The sequence below is a fragment of the Schistocerca nitens genome, chromosome 2 (genome assembly GCF_023898315.1).
Source record: "Schistocerca nitens isolate TAMUIC-IGC-003100 chromosome 2, iqSchNite1.1, whole genome shotgun sequence".
Lineage (NCBI taxonomy): Eukaryota > Metazoa > Arthropoda > Insecta > Orthoptera > Acrididae > Schistocerca > Schistocerca nitens.
In genome coordinates, this window is record NC_064615.1 from 888,137,346 (window position 1) to 888,164,760 (window position 27,415).

Genomic DNA, 27,415 nt, shown 5'->3' on the forward strand with positions numbered 1-27,415 from the left:
GGTGGACTAGCATGGAGGGCTGCATGTAATCAGTGTTTGGACTGAACACCATTGTGTCGATGAGAAGAATGGAGGAAATGCCTGTGAACTTAATAAGGAATTCCTAGTTTGTGCAAGGATGCAAAGACTTGCATTTTTGCTGTCTCTTTCTTTTCTGTATTTTATTGTATGACAAAGCAATAATTTTTATAGTACTTGATTGAACAACGTCCTATTCTATAAGGCGAAACCACTTATGATTAACTTTATCCAAAGAGAACATTTAACATCATCGAACCCGGGAGAAGTGATGTAGAGAGACTGAGTTTTGATGCATAAAACTTACTGACAGTGCCTTGCCTCCAGTTGGAAACTAACTTTTCAAAACAAGAGCCGCTTTTAATTTGCCATAGCTTCTGGAATATGTTTTTCCCCCAATTTGCAGACTTAAGTCTGTTTCTGTTCAGAAGTAAATTATTTTCCAAACAATATATTCCTTCTAAAATGAGTACAACTGGAATAAAATTAATGGTATTATGAGGTTGCCAGATGGCTTATATCCTAGTTTTCATTGCCTTTACGTGAACTTCCAGTGAAATTGGAGAAAATAGGTTGAGGAAATATTAGATTATAGTGTGTATGATTCAAAAATTTATCACAAGAAAGGGCTTACTAAACAACTGATGTTGTGACATTTTGCATTACTTGTATGGTAAACTGCACAACGGACCAAGTCTTGCAAATTTTTGAGTTGTGGTGAGCATGACTGGGATGCAAGTGGGGTACTGTCCAAGAAAATAGGGTCAGTATACTGAAAACAAAGTAAAAGAGAAGAGAAAGGTTCAGTTTATGTCGACTTACGTTATATTGGCAATGAAATGGGTGTCAAAATAGTAGTACACTCAATGCTGACAGACTACTGCATAATTAATCAGTTGATAACAAGGGGGAAAAAAAGATAATACTAAAAAAAGAAGTTTGTTAACTGTAATGTGTCCTTGAGTACACAAAATCAATAGGGGCAGAGAACATACTACCTCTCTATTTCATTACAAAAGTGTTTCTGTAATAATCTGCAAACTGAAACAAGAGATCGTTACTATAAATGCATATTATTAACTTAGTGAGGGCCAACCCAAATGGAGGTTGTGAAATACCATATCACTCCACTGAACTATTAGGGAAAATGTTGACAACAGACTCATGCCACAACATGCAGCTACCATAGTGCTCAAAAGGTTAAGACAAAATGTGGAAATATGACAAGAGTACCCAGGCTGAACAATTCATTCAACACACACAAATAGGCCAAGAGAGTCTAGTCCTGCATGTACATGCTTACAAGATCTTGGAGACAGAAAAAGTTAATTATGGGGATCTGTTGTCAAAATATATGTATTTTTAATGAAAATCTGTTGATGAATTGGCACGTGTTGTGTGCGCCCAGTGACCATGCTCTTCTGTGACAATACTGTGGGTTGCCTAACGGCTGATAGTATTTCAACAGGAAAAAGTAAGATGTTTTCTAAATATATGGCTGCACTGTTATGTTGGATTATTTTATTTTAGCGATACATATAAGTACTAAAATAAATCAGTGATTCCAGATACATATCAGTTCACCTTGTATTTTTCATAAAAGCCAACATCTTGCAAGTTTTTGAACAATAACAATGTTTCAAATATTCAATCATATTATTCCACTACATAGAATAAATGTCTGCAAACATTATTAGTTATCAAATGAGAAAGAAATTTTTTGTCTTACATCAATTTTTATGATTCCTGGCATTTTAGCTTAATTTTTATAAGTGCAGAGAGGAAGTGTTAGCATTAAGTAAAGCTGTCACCACACCAAAGTTTGTTTTGACAGCACAGTACTTTACTAAGCATCATCCTGTGAACTGAGTGACTGTCAGTTACTAGGGTATTGAAAGTTTACTCTGAAATCCAACCCACAGCAAGACTTTTCATTTTTTACATACAGAAAAAAATTATTAACTGAAAAATAAACTGAGTAACCTGGGATAAAAAAAACTTAAATTCATAGCATTAAACTTGCCCACTAAGACACACAAGATTAGGTGATACACTGTTTCAATGGGTATTTTATCTGCTTGATGGACTTTCAAGTGTTCCTCTCTCTAATGGTTTATTTAAGGTCTTCCAAATGTAACTATCCTTTTTCTCCACTTCCAATGTTTCTCAAATGGACAATTTTTCTATATAAATTACAAGAACACAACAAATAAATCAAGCTGTGACATGAGTTTATAAATTTATTTCATAAAATACAAATGGAATGACAGCAATATACATGATCTTTAATATCAAACATTACACGGTTACATAGTGAATATTACTATTACGGGAATTAAATAAAGTCAACAATCTGATATGATGTTAAGAAAGAAATCTGCCTCTTCTTCATGAGCTTGATACATCTATTTACATAAGTTGATGAGAAGAGTTTCCTTTTCTTAACAGTCACACAGCTCAAAATTCATTACATTTTGAAGTACATCTGACATACACTAATTACAGCAGCAAGAAAACTTGACATTTTCTTCCCAGCACCTAAATAGGCACGACCCACATTAAAAACTGTGGGGTCAGTGTGTGTAAACATATTTAAATAGCAAACTTTTTTTTACAAATGTGAAACAAAATAACACTGACACAAATACATAAGACACAGTTCACCTATACAAAGACCACAGAAGAATATAAATATAAACTGAAGTACTACTGACCTCAATTAACAGAACACTAATGAAACACACAAAACAAATTGCCGTAACACAGTATTGTTACACTAAAATAAGATCATGCAATCAGTATTTTATTTCACATAGTGTTTCAGTCTTAAATGTATGTATAGTTTTAATGCATATAATGTGAAATGAAGAGTGATACACTTTATGGAATGAATGAAAACTTGTATAATATGAGAGCTGCACGCAACAGGATTAATTTGTAATGTGGAGAGGATTACAGTTACATTTTATGAAATACTGTAAAATAAATGTGTGCCCTACACCACTGTATGACACGTTGACTTATGTGGTTGTACTTAAATTTAATAAAGTTCCACTCTTAAATGCAAATGGAAGAAATAATTATTACTAACTACAACCCCAACAAAATTATACCTTAGGTTGGTTCAGATCAATTCTGGTAACTAACTTAAAGGTACAAAATTTTATTACAAACAATAATATTTTAATTAAATCATACAATGGAAGTAAGATGAATTTCTTCAATGTTGCTGCATTATCCACATATTTTTAGATAAAAAATTATAAGGTACATTTTTAACTAATGGCAAGGCAATATTACAGTCAATTACTGAATATTAAAAAAAATTAAGTTTTTCCTTTGAAGTAATATATCATTTTAATTTGAAAAGAAATTCAATTACTAAATCTCATACATAACATAGAATTTAAAAAATATAAGCTAGAATGAAGAAGTTATTTCTGATTGCTGAGTATCTGACAAACTTCTAAAATTCCACTGATTGGCTAAAATGGTTTTAAACAAAAGTACTGCTGGTTTCTCTTTTTAAAAAGGATTAACATTTTTGCCAACATGCACCCTTACACACACACACACACACACACACACACACACACACACACACACAAAACTTATTTTTATGACTGAAATGTTGAGCTCCAGAACATTAAAATGGATTCTTTTTTTTGGGTAGCTTCATTAGTATTTAACAATATGCTGATGTTAATTCTTTGCAATTTGGAAATCTGCATAGTCAGACAATCAGTATTTCATTTATTCATATGAAAAGACACAGAGCCATAAAAATTTTTCAGCATTAAATCTTAATATGTATAATGATTAAAATATGGTTAAGTTAAGCCTGTGTATTGCCAGGAATGGTTTATTTCTGCTTGCATTTCTCAGCAGAAGACAAAAAATATCTGACACCAAATACTTTCACCTGAAATTTGAGTACACAGTAATAATTTATGACTTCAGTAACAGGACAAAATACATTTGTAAATCAGAATTTCCAAACATCATCAACCATGTCTAAGAAAAGTAGCCACTGCTCCTGACTTTATAGTGTTAATATTTTATTACAGAATGAGGCACACACCTCACTGATGTAATCATTTTTTTATTATTATACTAATATCACATCAGAAAACAATTATAAAATATGGGAAGCATTTTACTTTTCTTGCAACTTCAGTAAATATTGTGTTCATAATACCACAAACAACATATTGATCAATAAGGTTGTTCAGTCCAGTATTACCAGACTTTTCTTGAATTCAGGGTTGCTATAAAGTACCCTTTCAGTTATAATTTGCCAGAATTACCTAGCAAATGTGCACAGTAACACTTTACATGGTAAAGTCAAGCAAGTCCACACATCTGCAGCCACATCCTCCTTATGAACAAAAATATTTTTTACAATTTTTATTTACACAACATACAAACAGCAGTAAATTAATAAACTGTCTGAACGTTTTAAAACTGAATTTAATAATCAACTTTTTCACATGCGAGGAACAAATGTCTTACAGCAAACAACAAGAATTTCAATTAACTTTTGCGAACAATACTTTACACAAACACAGCACTTCACAAGATCCCATTGGTGAAATATTGGAAGCCATCATACAGCTTAGTGCTGAGAGAATGGATGCTTGATTCAACAAGATTGTTTACAAGCACTTGTAGCTGCTCTTCTGTCATGCTCATGTGGAAGCGCTTCTTTAAGTTTTGTACTGTAACTGCACCAGACTTCAAACATGGTAGCTGGGAATCTAAAAGGGAATTAAGACATACAGTATACAATTATTACACCTTTAGCAATTAATTAGTGATACTGTTAATGTATTAACAAAAGCAAAACAATGGTAATGTAATGTGGTCATGTTAAACCTAGTGATGCTGAGGGACTTATATTAGGAAATGAGATATTAAAAATTGTAGATGAATTTTGCTATTTTGGTAGTAAAATAACTTATGATGGCCGAGGTAGAGAAGATATAAAATGTAGATTGGTAATAGCAAGAAAATTGTTTCTGAAGAAGAGAAACTTGTTAACATCGAATACAGATTGTTAGGAAATCTTTTCTGTAGCAGTACAGTGACAGCTCTCACGAAAAATGAAGTACATAAACTGCTATCCCACAACTGTCCCCACTAACGACTGCCATTCTATGCTCTAACAACAACCTGCCCTTCCAATGTGTTTCATTATTACTCTGCCAACAACAATACTTAATATTCACATTGTATTCAAACTGCTGTCTGAGTAAACTGCCCCACTCAGTCAATTTCTTTTAATATGCCTTTGTTTCTCTCCAAAACTATCAAAAACTTCGAACAACGGTGAGACAGTCTTATAACATCATTATTGTTATCATAGAGTCTGCATCTACCAGTTGTTTCTCTATTCTCTGTTTCCCACTTTTGGTTTAACTTTGTTGCAATGGTTACTGTCACATTTAAATTTGTTTTGTGCCCAAATTGTCACTCTAAAAGTTACGTATATAGTTTGGATGACTGTTTTCCACATCAATTGTTACCATCATTTTTTTCCTCATACTACAAATTGAAAAGTTCTATCAGGTACTTTCTGATTTTACTGATGAAGTTTTGAGCATTTTTGTTCCTTTTTACATAACTAAAGAGAGTAATCAGTCAATAAAAGCCAAACACACATTGCGTTATATTTTCAATTTATTGTGCACTTTCCAAGGAGGGAGGGGGTGGGGGAATTTCATACTCAGTAACAACAATGCAATTTTTCTGCTCGTTAATGATTTATATGTTTTAGAAGCAACTTACCTGAGCACATAACCTCCACAAGACTGACTATTTTGTCCATATGCTTTCTTGCAGCTACTAAACCCTGCAGGATCAAAAACTTAAAATAATTAAACATGTCTTCTTCTCCCATCACATCCACAAACTCTTGAGTGAGCTTAAATGGGGACATCTCAAACCCAAGGTTTCTTGGTGAAGTTGACAACATGAAGCCAAAATCGATGTGTATAAGACGACCTTCGTTATTCAGGAGGATATTGCCATTGTGCCTGCAAAATAATCATTCTTTGTGTACCAATAATCAACAAAAATGAGAATTGCAATTACACTTAACAAACTAAGGACTAGCAAACCTATGTAATGATAGTACAATGCCATTTACTGAAGACTGACTTAAAATGTTTCATCCGCTAATTCCAAACACAACTGCTACTTTGTTACTATATTACTAGCAAGTATCACATAAATGTGCTATTAAACCTGATGTATGTTAAGAAACTATATTTGCAATCAATGTAATTTCGTAGTAACTAAATCACAGTTACAGCTTGCAAGCTTTCTTTTTACAAAAACTTGCAAGACGTGGTGCATCTAAACAAGCATATTTAAAAATTACCCCATTTTACCGGTTCACTGCAGTGACAACATACTATAGAAATCCCAGTTTTTGGGACAGGTATGTTATTCTACATATGTTTAGAACTATGGAAATGAAACAAATATATTTTAATTCTTTCAAGCTATCATAAACATGGAGACTTCAAAAATATGAAAGTGGACATAATATTCCTGGTCAAAATTTCTAGTAATAGGCTGCTGAAACACGTCACTTCAAGGCCACTCCCCAAGTGCCGTAGAGTTGGTAGAATAACTAACAAACAAGTGAGGAATGGGAGGCGCCACATCAACAGCACCAAACAAAAGTCGGTTCCGGCATCAACGCTACCACGTTGCTGGCTTCCGTGTAAACATTGTATGTTAGTGCGCGAACGCCTGCTGTTATGTTGTGTTACCACCTCGACTGCAGTTTTTGTTTGTTAAACAATGTCACCAAAATGATGTCGTTCACCATGCGACAATCCGTTGCGCTATGGAGTGCCATTAAATAGTCAGGCTTTGGAATTGCTACAGAGGACGCACGAGTTTTACGACCACAGAAAAGAATTTGTTTCTGTTCCTGGGCCTGCGTCGATTCATGCCGATAAAGTTTCAGAGTGTACCTCGAAGACTGTAGGACTCAGTGAAAGAACAGTTATAAGGAAAGGGGTGCTACTTCAAGACTTACACAACAGTGAAGTAAACAGTGCAGAAGAAAGCCCCTGTGGGAGAAACAGTGTGTTTTTAAGTACTCCGGGAAAGAAAAAAAAAAGCAGCCTCGTCCTGTTACAGGTATTGATTCTTTCCAATCCAATGCAATTTGTTGGCACATGTAAGGGTACTATAAAGGAAAGAATATCCCACAATAGCGAAGTTGCTAATTTCTTTAAAAGAAAGTGAACTTTTCTAAGGCGGGGGAAAACGTCATGAATAGCACCAGTCATCAGCCGACAGGAAGAGGATCCCGATTAATTGTGGCTGATGCAGGATCTTCAGACAGAGTCAGGAGTATGTGCTGAGGAGGGGTGGTTTGGAAGGGGGGGGGTTGAAGGGGTAGGAGGAAAAAGAGAGGAGAGATGTTGAGAAGGGGAGAAAAAGACTTGTAGATGCATCAGTGGGATATAAGGCATGTGTAATGTTGGAGTGGGAGCAGGGAAGGGAACAAGTATGTGGAGGATAGGGACTAACTAAAGTTGAGGCCTGGGCAGGTTTGGGAAGGAAGGATATGCTGTAGGGAGAGTTCCACAAGAGTGGTCCAGCTGTCTCTTGGCCACAGTTTACCATTCGCCATTCATACGGACAGTCAGCGCATTAGTGGTCATACCCACACAGAAAGTGGCACAGTGGTTGCAACTTAGTTTGTACATCACATACCAGCTTTCACAGGTAGCACTGCCTTTGATGGGTGAGGAGATGCCTGTGACAGGACAGGAGTGGGTGGTAGTGGGTGGCTGTATTGGACAAGTCCTTGCACTTATGTCTATTGCTAGGATATGAGCCATGAGGCAAGAGGTTGGGAATAGGTGGTGGTGGTGGTGGTGGTGGTGGTGGTGGTGGTGGTGGTGGTTGTTAGTGTTTAACGTCCCGTCAACAACGAGGTCATTAGAGACGGAGTGCAAGCTCGGGTTAGGGAAGGAAATCGGCCGTGCCCTTTCAAAGGAACCATCCCGGCATTTGCCTGAAATGATTTAGAGAAATCACGGAAAACCTAAATCAGGATGGCTGGAGACGGGATTGAACCGTCGTCCTCCCGAATGCGAGTCCAGTGTGCTACCACTGCGCCACCTCGCTCAGTTTGGGAATAGGGATGGAATAAGGATGGAAAAGGATATTGTGTAGGTTCAGTAGACAGTGGAATACCACTGTAGTTGCGGGAGGGAGAGGGGGTGGTAATGGGGACGATGTCATTGAGTTTCCCCAGTCCTAGTTGGTACTGAGTTAATGGAGGAATGCTCCTTTGTGGCCAAACAGTGGGTATGAAGGAGTTGGTAGGTGACTGAAGAGACAAGGCATGGGAGATCTATTTCTGGACCAAGTTGGGAGTGTAATTTTGGTCTGTGAAGCCCTTAGTGAGACCTTTGGCATATTTGGGGATGGACTGCTACCCTAAAGAAGCAACAACTTTGGGTGGCTAGGCTGTTTGGAATGGACTTCTTGGTATGGAATAGGTGGCAACTGTCAAAGTGGAGGTATTGTTGGTTATTGGTGTGTTTGACGTGGGCAGAGGTACTGATGTGGCCTTCCTTGAGGAGGTGGTCAACATCAAGGAAGCTAGCTTGCTGGATTGAGGAGAACTAGGTGAATCGTGGGGAGAACTAGGTGGACTGTGTTGAGCTTCTGGAGGAATGGGGGTAGGGTGTCCTCTCCCTTGGTCCAAATCATGAAGAGGATGTCAATGAATCTGAATCAGATGAAGGGTTTGGTATTCTGGATGGTTAGAAAGGATTCCTCTAGATGGTCCATGAACAACATATTCTTCATTCCCGTAACTCCCCTGGCCTCAACCTTTGCTAGTCTCCTTTCCCTCCACCTACCTATTCCCTTCTCTCCTGCCACTCCAGCACTGTGTATGCTTTATACACCACTGATGCATCGACAAGGCTTTTTCCCTTCTCTACTTCTCATATCTCCCCCTGCCCGCCCTCTCCAGCACAGCTCCCCGAACTCTTGACTTAGCAGCCCACTATGTCCCTGCAAACTCCCACAGGCAGCACAGCATCTTCCCCCATCCCAACAGTACTATCACTGTCTGTTTCCCCACCCCCACCCCATGCCTCCTCCTCCCTCACCACCCACCAGTCAAGCAGGTTGCCGCTCTCATCACATGCAGTTGCGGTCTGCTGTCGGGTCCTAGCACTCGAAGACAGTAGAGAGAGAGTGAGTGAGTGAGTGAGTGAGTGTGTGTGTGTGTGTGTGTGTGTGTGTGTGTTTTCTGTTTTAGGAGGACGACTTTGTGTGAAAGCTTACATTTTTGGGATTTCATAAAGAATTATGATAACAGGCTATTGAAACAGATACCGAAGCACAACAGAAAGATACAATTTGGATATGAGAATTTAAAATAATTAAAAAACATATGACATGAAAGAAGAAGCATAAAAAATAGTCCAGTAACCGTTGTGCATGAGCTGCGCAAATTCCATCTCTTCTGTTTAACATTTCAGCTGCATCTTCTGGTCTCCCTCTGAATGAGTAAAGAGATAGTTCTCAAGATTCTCTCTGAGGATGGTTGGACAATATGCTGCTGAAATATTGGTAGAAGAGATGGAGTCTGCATGCATGAAATTTAATAGATTATTCAATTACACCGTGCAAAGCTGAAACTGCAGAGCACACAAATTGTTTCCAAAATAGTAGTTTTACAGTTGGAAAGATTCCAAGATAACACCAACTAAGAGAAAAAGAGTGAAACAGTTTGGAGAAAGAAAACAAAGTCATAGTAAAAAGGTGAAAGAATATTGGCAGGAAAGGAACCAGAAAGGATTGAAATTGCCATGTGTCATTAAATACCTACAACAATAAGGAAAAGATTCCATAACATTCAGGTCACTGTATAATGCTGTTGGACTTAGCAAAGAGCAGACCGAACACGTAGCAAAAGAAGCATTCACAGAAAATTAATTACAAGTATATGACACTGTTGTAAAGATGTGCAAGGAGACGGAACAAAGGGAATGAGATTTATATGCAAAATGGAAATCAGCACTCTGATCTGACACATTAACAATTTATAGGGCTGCAAATCACCCTAAGACTGTTAGGCAAAGCCATATTCATCTATGCAGGCTAACATGCTTAAGATGCACATACATACATTTCAACACACTAATCTTACCTGTCTTTGACTTGTATCAAGTAGCAGACGAGGCAGTAAGCAGCACAGCTCTCAACAAAATTCTGACGAGCAGTGAGGAATGCTTCAGAATTTTGAGGTCCGTACTCTCGAATAAAATACTCAAGAAGTGAAAGTTGACAGTGCTTTTTGATCTGATGTAATGAAACTGTGTTTGGTATAGTTTCTATGAGCCCACTGTCATTAGACAAACACAGAATCCTGGAAAAACAAAAATGAAAGATGAGCAAGTCACTTAACTAAATAATGGGTAAGCATCCAGAATGAGATTTTCACTCTGCAGCGGAGTGTGCGCTGATATGAAACTTCCTGGCAGATTAAAACTGTGTGCCCGACCGAGACTTGAACTCGGGACCTTTGCCTTTCGCGGGCAAGTGCTCTACCATCTGAGCTACCGAAGCACGACTCAAGCCCGGTACTCACAGCTTTACTTCTGCCAGTATCTCGTCTCCTACCTTCCAAACTTTACAGCTCTCCTGCGAACCTTGCAGAACTAGCACTCCTGAAAGAAAGGATACAGCGGAGACATGGCTTACCCACAGCCTGGGGGATGTTTCCAGAATGAGATTTTCACTCTGCAGCGGAGTGTAGAGCACTTGCCCGCGAAAGGCAAACGTCCCGAGTTCGAGTCTCGGTCGGGCACACAGTTTTAATCTGCCAGAAAGTTTCATATCAGCGCACACTCCGATGCAGAGTGAAAATCTCATTCTGGAAACATCCCCCAGGCTGTGGCTAAGCCATGTCTCCGCTGTATCCTTTCTTTCAGGAGTGCTAGTTCCGCAACGTTCCCAGGAGAGCTTCTGTAAAGTTTGGAAGTTAGGAGACGAGATACTGGCAGAAGTAAAGCTGTGAGTACCGAGCGTGAGTCGTGCTTCGGTAGCTCAGATGGTAGAGCTCTTGCCCGCGAAAGGCAAAGGTCCCGAGTTCGAGTCTCTGTCGGTCACACAGTTTTAATCTGCCAGGAAGTTTCAATGAGTAAGCATTTTTAATCTCACAAATTTACAAGATACATCCTGGTTTCCCCCAATCAGGTACGACTGCAATGTATAACAACTGTTTGTGTATCAAGAGCCAATGAAATAAATAACATACATATAAAGGAAACTAATAAGTCACGACTCTGCAGAGGGATTCACAGCAGCTCCTGTCTGAAAATAATGATGATTAACAGTATGCTTATGGGTGTTCTGCTGAGTTTTGTTTCTATTTTATGCAATGCATTTCAATGGAAAGTTTCAAAGACAACACCATCGTCAAGTTTGGTGGTCACAGATCGTTTTTTGGTGGTACCTAAAACTTAATGATTAGCCCTCAGTTTTCACCTGGAGAACCTTCTCCCTGAAGTTTTATCTCATTAAAATTCTTCTGTAAGCATTATGATTTGACAAAAATAATTGTCATTCACCGAACAGCTACAAGAAGGCTTCTTGAACAGCTGTATAAGGCAGTTACAGCTGTTCCTAATGTGGCTTGGACTGTTTCTCAGCTCCCCTTCACAATGTTAGTGCTTACAGCAAATTTACTAGCATACTTATTCCTTTCAATGGATCACTCATTTGCTCTTATACTGCAACTAACTTACTGTTTCTCTCTACTTGCTCTCTGTTCTACTAAGAGATGTAAATTCCCCGTCACTTTCTCTTTCACACATTTATACGTCAACTATTTGTTGGAACCTCCTAACAGGTCTCACTTTTGCATTTTCTATTAAACCATGAGAATCTTCCACCTGACTTATTAATTTTTCTGTTTTGGGGTATGTTCTCAATAAAGCTTGTTTCTTCATTTAGTATGTCTTTCTTCCATTCAATGTACTCTCACATTTATATGTCCCTATGAAAAGACATCTGCTTATATCTACATCAGAAGATCCACTGAGTTTGGAACTTTTCCAAAGTCATGTCTCTCAAGTCCAAAAGCATGGTCTTTTCTGTAGTGTTAACCTTTTTTTTATTTTCGTTAGGCTGCTTTCACACATTAACAAGATATTTAACTTGTGCAATTGCTCACTTATTAGTTATAATACATACAACAGATAATGCTAAGAACCGACAGTTCCTTATTTGACTATTTAATACAAAGTTACAATTTTCAGTAACCCCTCTGGACACCCTGAAGTTAACATACAAGAGTTTATTGCTAATGGTTAGTTTTACAACATTTCAGCAACCTGTCTCACCTATATGGGCGCACCCAAAGGGGTACTCTTTCTTCTTCCCATATCCTTTTCAACATGGACAGGAGCTGTGAAGCTAGAAGTTCCTGTCGAAGGTCATCACCACACTTTACAATGACAGACAGCAAACGCCATGTACTGAAATGCCCATACGGTGAAGCTTCACGCAACCTCCTCTCTTTTTCCTCCCAGGGTTCCTTCAGAGCAGCTGCTGATGGGTCTTCAGGATCATGTGTGAATGCTGCTCGCCTCTGATCATGCAATGACTCTGAAAGCCGCCTCCTGATGTCACCAGCTGCTATAAACACAGGTGGCTCCCTCGAATCACTTGATTCTTGGCTCAGCTGCGATATTGTGTCGCGATCCATTGGCTTCCGTAGCTGCATATACTGAAAGTCAGAGCAGTTTGTTAGTGGTGGGAACACTATTTCTTTTGATACAGCAAATGGCTATGGCAGACATGAACCAGAATCACACAAGAGAAAAGTTTTAATTACAACCATACAGATGCAGAAACAAGAACAATACCCATGTTTCTCATAGTTTCCTTCAAAGGGATTTGAGAAATGAATGGCAAACAATAAAACAACGATTTATGGAGGTAGGTAATTATTTCTACACAGGACCAAGTGACATTCATCACGGTCACCTTGAAATGAGCACTCCACAGTCTCTGCATTACAGTGCATACGATGCAGCTATCATTTGTTAGTCACAAGGATAAGAAGTACAAGATGACAGAGCACATTTAAACATGCCACTGAGCACATGACCTGTACTGCATAGTATAAATGTGCAACAGAATGGTACTCCTGATGCATGTGAGATAGATTTGAGACATGGTCAATTTCAATTCCAGGACTAACCTCCAGAAATCTTACACCTGGCTATAAAATTTTGAATGTATGGGTTCACAAATACTGTAAATTTCTTAAAGGAACTCATTTCCCACATAATGGAAAATCCAGGACAGAATAATGACAATATTATGAAAAGGACAGATTGCTACTCACCATATAGTGGAAATGCTGACTCCCTGACAGGCACAGCAAAAAGACTACTAAACAAATAAGCTTTCAGCAAAAAGCCTCCTTCTGAATTAGACAAAACACACACACACACACACACACACACACACACACACACACACAAATGCAGCTATCACACACATGACCACTGTCTCTGGTTGCCTTTTTGGCCGAAAGCTTACTTGTTAAGCAATCTTTTTGGTGTGCCTGTCTGTGACTCAACATTTTCACCAAAGGCGAGTAGCAATCTATCCTTTTCATAATATTGTCATTTTCTGTATACATTTTCTTAACTTTCAAACAAATATTTTATGTCATTACTTAGCCATCAGCTAGTTTTGACCCCCTTGGGCATTGTCAAGCTACTTCACAATATTAAGGGCACTACCAAATGCCGCTTCCCCCCTACAACCCCCCCCCCCCCCCTTCAATGCGACCCACCCTAACTTGCTACAAATGCAACATTTTTATTGTGATTTAGTTTTCCCAATGGGGTGAAATTAGAAAATTGCTAAATAATGAAATAAAGCATTTATTTCGAAATAAAATAAAACTGTGTATGCAAGAAAATTATTTCCTTTATAAAAAAGAACTGTCTAATGATTTCCAGTTCAGATCAGTGTGAAGTTCCAAAATGGGGAGCATTTACAATCATCATATGAAAACATTCTTAAGACTCCTCCAGTTTTTATTCACAATCACTAACATCTTAACTATCAACGGCATTCAGCAGAAAATATCTACTATTTCACATACAGTCTCACATTTTTGAATTGTCCATCTGCTTAGCCTATACTTGTATCTTTCATTTCCAGTTTTTAAAAATTATATTTGAGGTCACAGTTTACTAACCAATGTGTTATCTGTTGCCAGTTTTGCAAATGCTCACAAAGATGAAGAATCACAAACAAATACAACTGTCATAATACCTGCTGGGATATTTCATCATCCTCCTGTGACCAGCAGTCTGCTGTATCATCATCAGGACTACTATAGATGCTAAAAGCACATGAAGACAAACTTTCACACTGTACTTCTGCTACAAGGTTGTCCTCAGACTTTGTAGGTCGCAAAGTATTCATTATTTTTGCTGGCACAGGTGATGTATGTATGTCATCCACCTCCAGTACTTCCACATATATAATATATGGAGCCTGCAACAAAAGAAGCAATCAACAACTGGAACAAAATGTGAAACAACTACAGGGCTCTGACTTCACAAAAATGGATATTTCCGTGTGAAGTAACAATATAAGCCAATAAAATCAGTCATTTCACAGAAAACTTTTTTGCTGCATATTATCCAACTTAATTCAAAAGAATAAAATATTATCACATTTTAGAAGGCTAATAGCTATAAATTACTAATATGAAGCAGAAGACATTTTTACCAAATACAAACTATAGCAAGAAGAACAGTATTCACATCATCACAGAAAGTCGAAGACATTGGCTCTCAAAGCAAAGCAAAACAATGCTATACATAGTATTATTGGAAAGCAGAAATCACTAAAAACCTGGGGTCATAGGTACAAGAAAGTAGTACTAACTACAAAACTCTGTAGTCAAAATTTCATGGTATGGTGAGTGCAAAACAATCCCTACAGCAGACACAGTGTAAAGTAGGAAAATGGGACTGGAAGTAGTAGGCAAGGTAGGCTGTGAATACTGAAAAGAATCTAAAGATTAATTGATAGAGAGTATCAAAAGCTGTCACACATAACCATCATTATGATCCCATAAGTAGCAAATTGTTCTGTTTTGAAGAACATCAAGAAAAATGGAAGGTTATCATAAGTTTTATGACATAGGCTACCGACACTGTGACCTACATTAAATGAAAACCAAAGTGTGCAATAGATTACGATTCCAAGAGAGCAGTGTGGCACACAAAGGACCCTCCTAATTTCATGCCTGCATTGTTGTCATTAATGCTGTGTAAAAGAAAATGCTCCCCGAGGAACTGTTAGAACTCGATATGAACGATGTAAAAACTTGAAGTGAGAGCAAAGCTAGTGACAGTTGACAATGGAACAAATTTGCCGATATTTAAGATCTATTCAGTATAATGGATAATTGGATACATTTCACATTAGAGGAGTCGTTAACTTAAGGAAAGTAGTATTATCTGTTAGTGGATTTCCTGAAGAACTCTTTAATGAAAAGTGGCATCAAGCAAATTAGTATGGGACTAAGACTACAGTACACAAATTTATGCCAGACGTGAAGTTACGCTTCTCCAAATTTCTTCATAGCACAGCCATAAATTTAGTAAATAAATGTGGCATTTTCTACATTTTGGCTGTATTTATTTAAATTAGTGCAACTAAGATGAAATATAAATAATACAGCCAAAGTGGAAAATGCCCTGTTCATTTGGATTACGTGATGCCACCAAGATTTATAAGCCCGGATAAAACTGATCGAAGTAAAGAAGTATGGGCTACTGGTATTGTAGTCAGATTGGCAATGTGACTAAAACTACAAAACAGTAACACCATATGTGAAGTGAGTACAGCAACCAACCAAGAATGAATCCAGCAGGAGTGGGAAAGACACATACAGAAGAGTTAAATATATAAGAGTGAAAGTGCTCAATACTTCAAATAAAATATGTGACGTTGTTCAGGACATACATGGCACACCCAGGCATTACTCGCATTTTTATAGGATTTTAGGTTGCTGCAGTTTACATAATTTTCTCTTTTAAGCTTCATCCCCACTCCCGCCCTCTATACATGTCCTATTAACCAAAACTATGTGCATATATCTTTCAGTGCCACACACCAATACTGATGCTCCACATACTATGAAACTTCCCATATTCTGCTACTGGCAAAGAAATATTTGCAATTGTGTTTCAGAACACAAAATCTTTCACACAACGAACAGATGAATATGAATCTCAGGCTAATATTAAGAATAAGAGCAATGTGGGTCAGAACATTTTTCTGCTATGGCTAAAAAGTTATGTTACCAACGGATAAGATAATTTTAGGTAAGTAAAGAGGGACAACAACACAGGTAGCATTTTTTTTAGTAATGGAACAGTTTTTTTGCTGTAGCTATCACAGCATGCTGAATAATGCTTGCTTGCAAGCTCAAGTTAAGTAAAAGCATGGGAGACTTGCTTAAATTCTCAATACAAAAGTTGTCCGCATACTGTCCTGCCACTGGGTATATGCAATCAAATATCAATGAATTATCATGCATTCCTCTCATATCTCCCAGTGAGTACAGCCAATTTTACTCTAAAATGACAACAGTTTCTGCCTGGACTGTTGTTAGATTTAATACTGCAGGACTGTAGACACAAGCAGACAGAAAATGATTGCTCTAAAAACATGTTTGCCACAGAAATGGTTCTATTTTTAACTTTTACCCTAGTGAAGGGACAAAAATTTCGGGAGCATTTCTACTTCAGGATCACACTAACATAATAGCAAACTGAAACAATAAAAAAACTACCTTAGTTCTTTGCTGCTTTTGATGGAAAGAAGTGTGCTGCAATTTTTAAATGATTTCTGGGAACACTTAAGACAATCAACAATGGGATAATAAGTTCATTTACAGATAACAGCTGTCACAGGATGACCTCCTTTTATGGGGGATGCAATGAACTAACCTTTGTAACTTATAAGGGCAAATGAGCTTAATGAAAGAAAATGTCAGTAACTTTCAAATTTTTAAAATTAGTTGGCTCTATCACCATATTACTTTCACCTGAAACAATACACCAGAATTATTGCAGGAATAACAGCCATGTCACTTACCTTGTCTTTTGAATTGAGGACAGCAGAAGTCTGGGGTGGTATTCTAACAATGTGGTGAGGTACCTCACTATGAATGGGCAGCCATACCCGAGCTGGCAGATTCAAGTTCAATGTAGATAGCTCTGCCTGCAGTCTTGTAGTCTTGTCTTCTTTGACTGGAATTGTGCTCAAAAGTTTGCCTATTGATATTAGTGCCTTGAGGAACTCCAACTGAGGAGCCAGACGTGGAGCCTGGAATCAATATTTTACATAAATTAGAATAAAGAAACTTTCCCAAAAATATGTAAACACTTGCCTAGAACTCATTAAATATGAATGGGATGAGAGCAAGAAGAAGAGCAAGACCCCCGCATTTTAATATCAATGTCTCAGTGACACTGTACAATAAGTACTCTCCCACTTTCACAGTGACCCATAAACAGTTTTTTGAGGTCTGTCTGTAACTGTTACTGTATACATACATTATAAATACACAAAGATATGACTTTGTGTACTCTGCTTATGATAGGTATAAGTAAGAATACAATGTAACAATAGTATGAAAAGGAAAGCAGCTACTCACCATATAGCAGAGATGCCGTGTCGCAGATAGGTACACCAAAAGGACTGCCACAAATAAATCTTTCAGCCAGTAAGGCCTTAGTCAAAATTAGACGACACACACACACACACACACACACACACACACACACACACACACACACACACACAAAACAAATGCAACTCACACTCAAATGACTGCAGTCTCAGGCAATTGAGACAGCCATTGCCTGTGACTGCAGTCATTTGTGTGTGTGTGTGTGTGTGTGTGTGTGTGTGTGTGTGTGTGTGTGTGTGTTTTTATAATCCTGACGAAGGTCTTACTGGCAGAAAACTTTATTCGCGACAGTATTTTTGTTGTGCCTATCTGCGACTCAGCATCTCCACTACATGGTGAGTAGCAACTTTCCTTTTCATAATACGAGGTGCATTCAAGTTCTAAGGCCTCCGATTTTTCTTCTCCGGACTGGAAAGAGATAGAAACATGCGCATTGTTTTAAAATGAGGCCGCGTTCATTGTCAATACGTCTCAGAGATGGCAGCACCGTACGGCAGATGGAATTTTACCGCCAGCGGCGAGAATGAGAACTGTTTTAAATACTTAAAATGGCGACGTTTTCCTTACTTGCACAGCGTGCAATCATTCATTTTCTGAATTTGCGTGGTGTGAAACCAACTGAAATTCATCGACAGTTGAAGGAGACATGTGGTGATGGAGTTATGGATGTGTCGAAAGTGCGTTCGTGGGTGTGACAACAAACCGAAACAACCTCGGGCTCGCACAAGCTGGTCTGACGACATGATCGAGAAAGTGGAGAGAATTGTTTTGGGGGATCGCTGAATGACTGTTGAACAGATCGTCCCCAGAGTTGGCATTTCTGTGGGTTCTGTGCACACAATCCTGCATGACGACCTGAAAATGCGAAAAGTGTCATCCAGGTGGGTGCCACGAATGCTGACGGATGACCACATGGCTGCCCGTGTGGCATGTTGCCAAGCAATGTTGATGCGCAACGACAGCATGAATGGGACTTTCTTTTCATCGGTTGTGACAATGGATGAGACGTGGATGCCATTTTTCAATCCAGAAACAAAGTGCCAGTCAGCTCAATGGAAGCACACAGATTCACAGCCACCAAAAAAATTTCGGGTAACCGCCAGTGCTGAAAAAATGATGGTGTCCATGTTCTGGGACAGCGAGGGCGTAATCCTTACCCATTGCGTTCCAAAGGGCACTACGGTAACAGGTGCATCCTACGAAAATGTTTTAAAGAACAAATTCCTTCCTACACTGCAACAAAAACGTCCGGGAAGGGCTGCGCGTGTGCTGTTTCACCAAGACAACGCACCCGCACATCGAGCTAACGTTATGCAACAGTTTCTTCGTGATAACAACTTTGAAGTGATTCCTCATGCTCCCTACTCACCTGACCTGGCTCCTAGTGACTTTGGGCTTTTTCCAACAACTCTCCGTGGCTGCACATTCACCAGCCGTGCTGCTATTGCCTCAGCGATTTTCCAGTGGTCAAAACAGACTCCTAAAGAAGCCTTCGCCGCTGCCATGGAATCATGGTGTCAGCATTGTGAAAAATGTGTACGTCTGCAGGGCGATTACATCGAGATGTAACGCCAGTTTCATCTATTTCGGGTGAGTACTTAATTAGAAAAAAAAAAAAAAAAAAATCGGAGGCCTTAGAACTTGTATTGTTACATTTCTTCCTGGATTTTCCATTGTAAAACCACAATGTTACAGAACAGTAAACCATTAAAAACATATAGGTAACAAAGAGAAAAACATAGTATTTTAGCACTCAAATACTGCTACTGTTGCACAACATTTATGTATGTTAAATAAATAAATAAATAAAAGATAGAAGAAGAGGAGGAGGAAGGAAGGAAGGAAGGAAGGAAGGAAGATAGGTTCCTATAATTATATGAATCTTCATACCCTCAAGTGAACAAAGTGTGCTAATTTGATTTTTGCACTTCTTTGCATATTAGTAACTTTCAGCACTTCAGAGAAAGAGAAAACGAAACAATTTACTTATGCCCGAATAAATGTGCCTTACCTTTAAGAACAAATCTTGGTTAACATTGGCAGCTCTCAAATTACTCAATTATGCACTGGCCATATTATTTATCTCATCATGCCAAACATCATTATCTCACTTTTTTAATAACTCATTATGAGCAAAACTTAACATTTTGTAAACACTGATCTGTCAATAACTTTTTATAATCAGTGTCTCAAAATTGTAAACAGACATCTCTCTTCAACTTCTATGTTTGTTCTCATGCAACTTTTGAAATATTAAAGAGACAGCTTTCACTCAATTCAGTGTCACCAGCTAGCTTAATTTTAATGGTGTCTGAGGGTGTAGTGAAAAAAATTATACATTCTTGAGCTAAAAGCTAATAACATTCTACATTTATACTCTGCAAGCCACCGAACGGTGTGTGGCGGAGGGCACTTTACGTGCCACTGTCAGGTCGTGTATGGTTCGCGGGAAGAACAACTGCCGGAAAGCCTCAGCGCACGCTCGAATCTCTCTCTAATTTTACATTCGTGGTCTCCTCGGTAGGTATAAGTAGGGGGAAGCAATATATTCGATACCTCATCCAGAAACGCACCCTCTCGAAACCTCGACAGCAAGCTACACCGCGATGCAGAGCACCTCTCTTGCAGAGTCTGCCACTTGAGTTTGCTAAACATCTCCGTAACACAATTACGCCTACCAAACAACCCTGTGTCAAAACGCGCTGCTCTTCTTTGAATCTTCTCTATCTCCTCTGTCAACCAGATCTGGTATGGATCTCACACTGATGAGCAATAAACTTTGAGCAATAACACTTTGACAATAGAGCCCAAGTCTCACTGGAGCAACAGAAAGGGAAAAGGCAGTTGGTACCCAATTCAGCAAGAAAAAAAAATCTGCTGTTACCTTTCTGCCAACAAAACTTGGCCTTTGAGGAGCCAATGGGCAGCAGTACACCTGCAAGAATGCCCTGTCCTCTTCTGGAGAACTTGTGAATTATTTTGTTACTCTCTGAAGGGCAATTATCATATACCTGCTTACGCTTGTTTCAACCTGTCACTTTTGGCTCGAATTTATAGACAAGTATTATACACCTCCGGTAGTTATAATGGAGAATTCAGACACGTGTAAAATTACAAGAATGTTAGGTGAATTGTTTGACAACTCGATCTCAGGGGACTTTGATAATGGGTGATTCGTATGCAAGTTTAGAAGATTCTGAAGATATAGGTAATTGTAAGTCCCCTATTTTTCTCATAGGCACCGTAATTTGCAAAGCTTATTACTGTATTGTTTCCAATAGCTGAATAAGACAATGACGGCAAATTGTTGCAGCCTCCTGTTTCAACTTCCATCACCTCAGAAAGAAACGTAAAATATTAAATCAATACTGAACTTGAATGGAGTACCGTGGGTGCACTGCTTGCACTTCCTGTTTCCCAAGAAGCTTCTTGATGTCAAATCAACTGTGTATTATTGTTTTTCATTGTTAATTCCACCAGAAATGTAAAGAATTATAAAAACTGAGACAAACCAATATGCAGGTAGCATTACTGCAAAAAGATGAAGACAAAATACATTTCAGCATAAAAGTTTCTGGGAAAAGTAGGGAATAATGAAGGTAAATGAGATTTACTTGTTTCTTTGCTATTAGTATTTACATGCATGTCAGAAAATCATAAATGCAATGACTACTGCTTGAAGAATCCAGTTCTCCACACTCCTTTTGCTGCTAGTATTATGAGTCATGATCATTTCAAAGCAATCTTGCAAGTTTGCAACAATGAATATTACATATCTAGCAACCATCCAAATTGTGACTGATAATTCAAAATATCTTCTTGTCTTCATTTACAGTATGTGCTACTGCCATTGTTGTTTAAGGTGTGCATTGATTTAGAAGTTGTATGAATTCATCATATTCTTGAAAAACAAGCAAAAGAATTAGGGTACAAAAATATTTCAGGTCTGTGAGATGTCAACAGATTAGCTTCTGAGAATGGAAGTATACACTGAGTAGTGAAGAGAGGAATCAGGAGTTACGGTTCTCTTGAAGGGTTTCATCAAGAACTACTTTGACAAGGGCTTTAGTGTCAACATTGACTGGTATACACCTGCTGAGTTCGAAAGGCAACAGCTGACTACACTTGTATGGTGAACAGGAAGGAGATTTCTTCATGCAGTGTTGTGAAACAAACTGAGAAGACAACAAAAGCAACTGCTGTGCATAAAATGGAGGAATATTAAAGACATTAATGCTGCCTACATGTCACACTGTGCCTATCATTCATGTAACTGTGCAGCCACCAGCAGGGTCTATTACAAAGACCAGGCCCAATGCTGCCCTGGACTGTAGCATTTACAAGATACATGTTGACAAATCTGATTTCAATGAGAACAGTTGAAGAATTGAAAAAGTTATTCTTTCACCTTTTTATGATTAGTACCACCAATGCTTTAGTCCTGCATCAAGAAACCAGGAACGTGAATGAAAGAAAAAGAATGCATATTAGCAGATATTCTTATGAAGCTAGCGAACAGTTTTATTTTTGAAGGCAACAAAAACTTACAGAATAACAGTTTTTTTGCAACCAGTATAAGTAGATTACAAGGTAAAACTTCCCTGACAAAATATCACCGGCCAAAAAGAAGACATATCCGACATGTTTATATAGTGTATACTGAAGTAAGCAGAAAACAGTGGAAAATCTTCCTAGAGGATAAGTTGCTGGTGGTGTGTTAACAGTGATGAGACACACTGTATGCAAAAATGTTTCAAAATTATCATAGACAAGCAAACAGACAGGCAAATACACTCAAAAATTTTATACACAAGTTTTTCAGATGACATTACAACTGCATTTTTAAACTGTCATTACCTTTCTCCACTTGCTAAGATACAATAAATCCCAACATACACCGAAGAGCCAAAGAAACTGGTACACCAGCCTAATATCATGTAGCCCCCCCCCCAGCATGCAGAAGTGCCGTGACATGATGTGACATGGACTCTACTAATGTCTGAAGTAGTGCTGGAAGGAATTGACACCATGAATCCTGCAGCACTGTCCATAAATTCGTAAGAGTATGAGGGGGTGGAGATCTCTTCTGAACAGCACATTATGAGGCATCCCCAATATGCTCAATAATGACCATGTCTGGAGTGTTTGGTGGCCAGTGGAATTGTTTAAACTCAGATGAGTGTTCTGGAGCGATTGTAGCAATTCTGGGCATGTGGGGTGTTGGATTGCCCTGCTGGCATTGCACAAGTCCGTTGGAATGCACTATTTACATGATTGGATGGAGGTGTCATATACGCGTTGCCGAACGCAGTGCCGTATTATGCCTGTTTACATATCTCTTTATTTGAATATGCACGCATATACCAGTTTCTATGGCACTTCAGTGTATTTCTACAAACAAATGATATTTAATTTACAACATAATCAGTGTATTTGTTTTTACCATTCCTGATAAATTTTTGAAAATCCTCTAAAATGTTAGTCTGGACAAGTCAGATTGATTGAAGAAGCCAAGAATGTACATTTTCCTTTTTCACAACTTCCTCTGACACCACCAAAATTGATATCTTTCTTGTGTATACTTCGAATAAAGGAGTATTGCAAATTAATGAAGATTAAGTTCATATTTATCTAACATGTTTCTTCAAATGCATTAGTAACTAAATTAGAGACAGCTGCTGTTTTGGAAGGGGGGAGGGAAGAGAGAGAGAGGGAGGGAGGGGGAGGGAGGGAGGGAGGGAGGGGAGAGAGAGAGAGAGAGAGAGAGAGAGAGAGAGAGAGAGAGAGAGAGAGTTAAAATACCTGTCACAATGATAAATGAAATAGTTAGGCATGCTAGCTGAGTGCAGAATGTGCAATACTGAATACTGACACATCTGATTGTAGCCCCATCCTTGGTACCAAATACATGGAAGACTCAACTAGAAAAACAAAACAGACACTGCACATCTCACATGCCATCACAGCAAGAGTGCACTGTATTTTAACCTAGAGGAAAGCATCGTCTGGCCAACGACTTATTGATGACATATGTCTTCACTGACTACTGTAGATCATACCAACAGATAAGATTGACCACAATTCAGCGTATGACTTGCCAATTCAATGCTGCACAAGGATTACTGGTGAACAGCCATACCATAGAGAACCACCTTCCTGCTGCGGGGTACGCAACCTATTGCTTCACAGGTGCAATACAAAAATTAGTCTACTTTGCTTATTTTCATTCGCTTATATCATATGGTAGTATATTTTGGGGTTGCTATTCAAATTACAAAAGGGTATTTGTGGCTCAGAAATGGGTGGTTCAAGCAACACATGGTGTAAGTTCACAAACCTCCTGTCGAGCCCTGTTCACGAGTCTGGCTATTTTGACATTGGCCTCTCAATGTATATATTCCTTACTGTCATTTCTTGTTAAAAAATGTTAACATATTCCCAAGAATAAGCAGCTTTCACTCAGTTAATACTCTGCAGAGATCAAACCTGCATTTGGATCAGACTTCCTTAACTCTCGAGCAGAAAGGTGCATCCATTTTCAATAAGCTACCACAAGAATTCAAAAATCTTAGTAGTAATCCACATGCTTTCAAATCGAAACTGAAGAGTTTCCACATGGGTCACTCCTTCTATTCTGTCAAAGAGTTCCTTGAAAAATTAAGCTGATTCTTGTTGTACAGTTGATTGCATTTACTTAAACTTATGGATTGACTTTTTTGCAGGTTCATAAACATTTTATTTTAATCTGTTATTCATGTTGTAATTTCATGTATTGATACATTCCATGACCTTAGAGATTTGCTCCTCAATTTGATCCTACAGAGGTTGATGTGTAAATCAAATAGAAATAAAGTGATCCCTGCTCACCAAACAACAATGGGCATAAAAAGACTTTAAGTGAACACTGCCACTAGATGCTCTATATATAGGGCCCACATTGGTACATAAAAAAAAAAACAGCATGTCCAAAAATTAAGTACTGTTATAGGAAAAAAACTTTCTTCAAATGAATTTTTTTTTCTTTACAAGAAAGAGTATTTCAATTTTTTTCTACATAGTTATCACCCTTGTTTAGACATCTGTCATAACAGGATACCTACTTTTCAATGCCCTCTTCATAGAAAGATGCTGCCAATGAAGAAAGCCACTGCTGAACACCATCTTTTGTGTTGTTCCAAAATCATGCTTCAAGTTCAAGAACAAGTGGTAGACAGAGGATGAGAGATTGGGGCTGTACGGCAAGTGATCATTCTGTTCCCAACCAAACTGCGGAATAAGGTTTTGAGTGACACCAGCAGAACAAGAATGTGTGTTGTCATGAATCAACAACGTCTTGACTAACATTCCATGCCCTTTTGCTGCGAGCCGAGATTTACCTAATGGTTCACAGTATCGTACCGCATTGAGTGCAGAATGCTCTGCCTGCCCCAGAGCACGATCTTTTGTGCCGACAATGCTGTTTTGAATTTTTGTTTCTTGGAGGATTGTGAGTGCACCCACTCCAACAACTGTTGTTACGATTTTGGAATGACATGGCAAAACCAAGTTTCATCACTGGTCCCAATTCTGTTTAAGAATTCATCCCCCTCATCACTATATCACGTATGGAATGTCAAAGCACTGTCTTGTCACTTCATTTTGTGGACATCCTTAAGCATTTTCAGAACCCAAATGGAACATGAATTGCAAAAATTTAAATGATTTGTGACAATCTCATGCACAACAGATTTTGAAACTTTTGGAAAGTCATCACAAACCATTCTTACTGTGAACCCTCTGTTTTCATTTTTTTTTTCATTCATTTTCTCAACCAAACCATCACTGACAACAGAAGGCTGCCCACTCCATGCTTAGTCATGAACATTGGTTCATCCACCATTGAACTGTCTCGCCCACTTCCTCGTCATTCCATTAGACATTGCATTTTCACAACTCTCTAAAAAGTTGACAAATCTCACCTGGCTTAATCTTCTTTGTGTTCAAAGACTCTATTACAGATTGCACTTCACAGTCGATGAGCTCAGAGATTGTCCATAACATTTTGAAAGATCAATATAAAATGTACACACAGCACAAAAGAGCTTTAAAGGCATCAGTGGAAAGACAATGAAACAGAAATATGAGTGTGAATGTGTGGAACTGTGATACCATTGCTGCAGTGGCAGTACAATAAAACAGTACTTACTTTCCAGAGGCACCTCATAGATGAGGTGATACAACTAACTAGTTTGCAGAATGCTATACAGTTAGATGCTGGACATATTCCTGTGTGGGAGATATTTACATGGGATGAAGTGGGAACCCTTAATGCATCTGCCATCCTCTCTCACTGTTGCATCATACAGAAACCTAATGTTTTACCATGTGCTTCCATTTGTTCGTCTACAGCGTCCTTGATCACACGACTTCAGCACATCGACACTGAACCCTACCACTCCCAAATTCCAGCACTTAATAGATGTAAGGGTGCTTGTGTGGTTCCTCCTCAGGATAACTCAACCTGAATCCTACTGAGCACTTCTAAGACACCAGGACATGAAGTATACATCTTTGATTTTTCTGTGCAATCTTCGTGAATTGTGGAGTGATGGTAGTGTGTTTGTGGATCAGGATGATTCTGTAACACTTTCAGTTTCTTAGGAAACATATACCGAAGACACCTGTCACAGTCAGCATGGCAAAAAGTGGTGCTCCCCACTACTAAGAAAGATATTTTTAATTCAATTGCTCATGAGTACATTGCACAAATCAACAAAGAAAGCTGACAGTCTATCCAACTAGTCTATCTTGAATACTGCAGTGTTTTACATAGCATGGCTCTATTGGATGTAGTATACCATTGCCTTTGTGGCCTGTAAATTAGTTTGTAAAGGCAATGAGAACGAAGGTACCTTACAGTTAACTTGGGATTTTGGACCACAAAACATCCTGGCATTTTTCTCCACTAAACATCACCTTTTGTGCTAATTCGATAAATGTAATAAAAATACAAACAAGCCCGTTAATACAAATAGTATATTTAAGCTGTGCAAATTATTTTTGGAAGCACAAATTTACTAAGTAAGCAGTCAAATGACTGTGATGCCAACCCAAATTTCAAAACGAAATTTGGACAACCATTCAACAACACATGACTTTACATTTCAAGAAATAGGGTGTTGCAAAACTGGTATTATAAACATTAACCTCCATCAGTTTTTGCGGATTCAATACTGAAGCTAAGCTAAATAAGACTAATACATAATATAATTATGAATTACATTGCACGTGCAATCCGTCTTCTTTCCTTTGAGATCATTAACGACCCCCTGACAGGTGTCAAAACAGGTACAGCCATTGTCAAATGCACGTCCAGATGCTAAGTCACCTAAAGAGACTTTGTTGGTTGAACCTGCAAAACATGGGTGATAGAAAATACCACTGACTGCTTCAGCTATGGATTACTTATGCTACACATAAATAAAGCAGTGAAAACTTCTAAGATCACAGTATTCACTTCAAATCACATAACTATCAGTTTTGTTTATATTCCTTAATAAAGTTATATGTATGCATTTTAGTAAACAATGTCATTGCTGAAAAAACAACATAATAACCAAACACAAA

At 38.3% G+C, this 27,415-nt stretch overlaps 1 protein-coding gene across 3 annotated transcripts in view; it reads right to left on the minus strand.

Annotated features, from left to right (window-relative positions):
- Positions 1 to 2,232: 2,232 nt before the first annotated feature.
- The window catches only part of LOC126237197 (phosphatidylinositol 4-kinase beta), a 268,062-nt gene continuing 242,879 nt past the window's right edge, over positions 2,233 to 27,415 (minus strand). For all 3 annotated transcript variants that reach the window (XM_049947077.1, XM_049947076.1, XM_049947078.1), the window contains exons 6-12: positions 27,070 to 27,200; positions 17,212 to 17,442; positions 14,368 to 14,592; positions 12,414 to 12,799; positions 10,217 to 10,435; positions 5,806 to 6,053; positions 2,233 to 4,775 (exon numbers count right to left, since the gene is read on the minus strand). In XM_049947077.1, the coding sequence (XP_049803034.1) occupies positions 4,591 to 4,775; positions 5,806 to 6,053; positions 10,217 to 10,435; positions 12,414 to 12,799; positions 14,368 to 14,592; positions 17,212 to 17,442; positions 27,070 to 27,200 (1,625 nt within the window). In that variant the 3' untranslated portion in view covers positions 2,233 to 4,590. The remainder of the gene's footprint in view (positions 4,776 to 5,805; positions 6,054 to 10,216; positions 10,436 to 12,413; positions 12,800 to 14,367; positions 14,593 to 17,211; positions 17,443 to 27,069; positions 27,201 to 27,415) is intronic.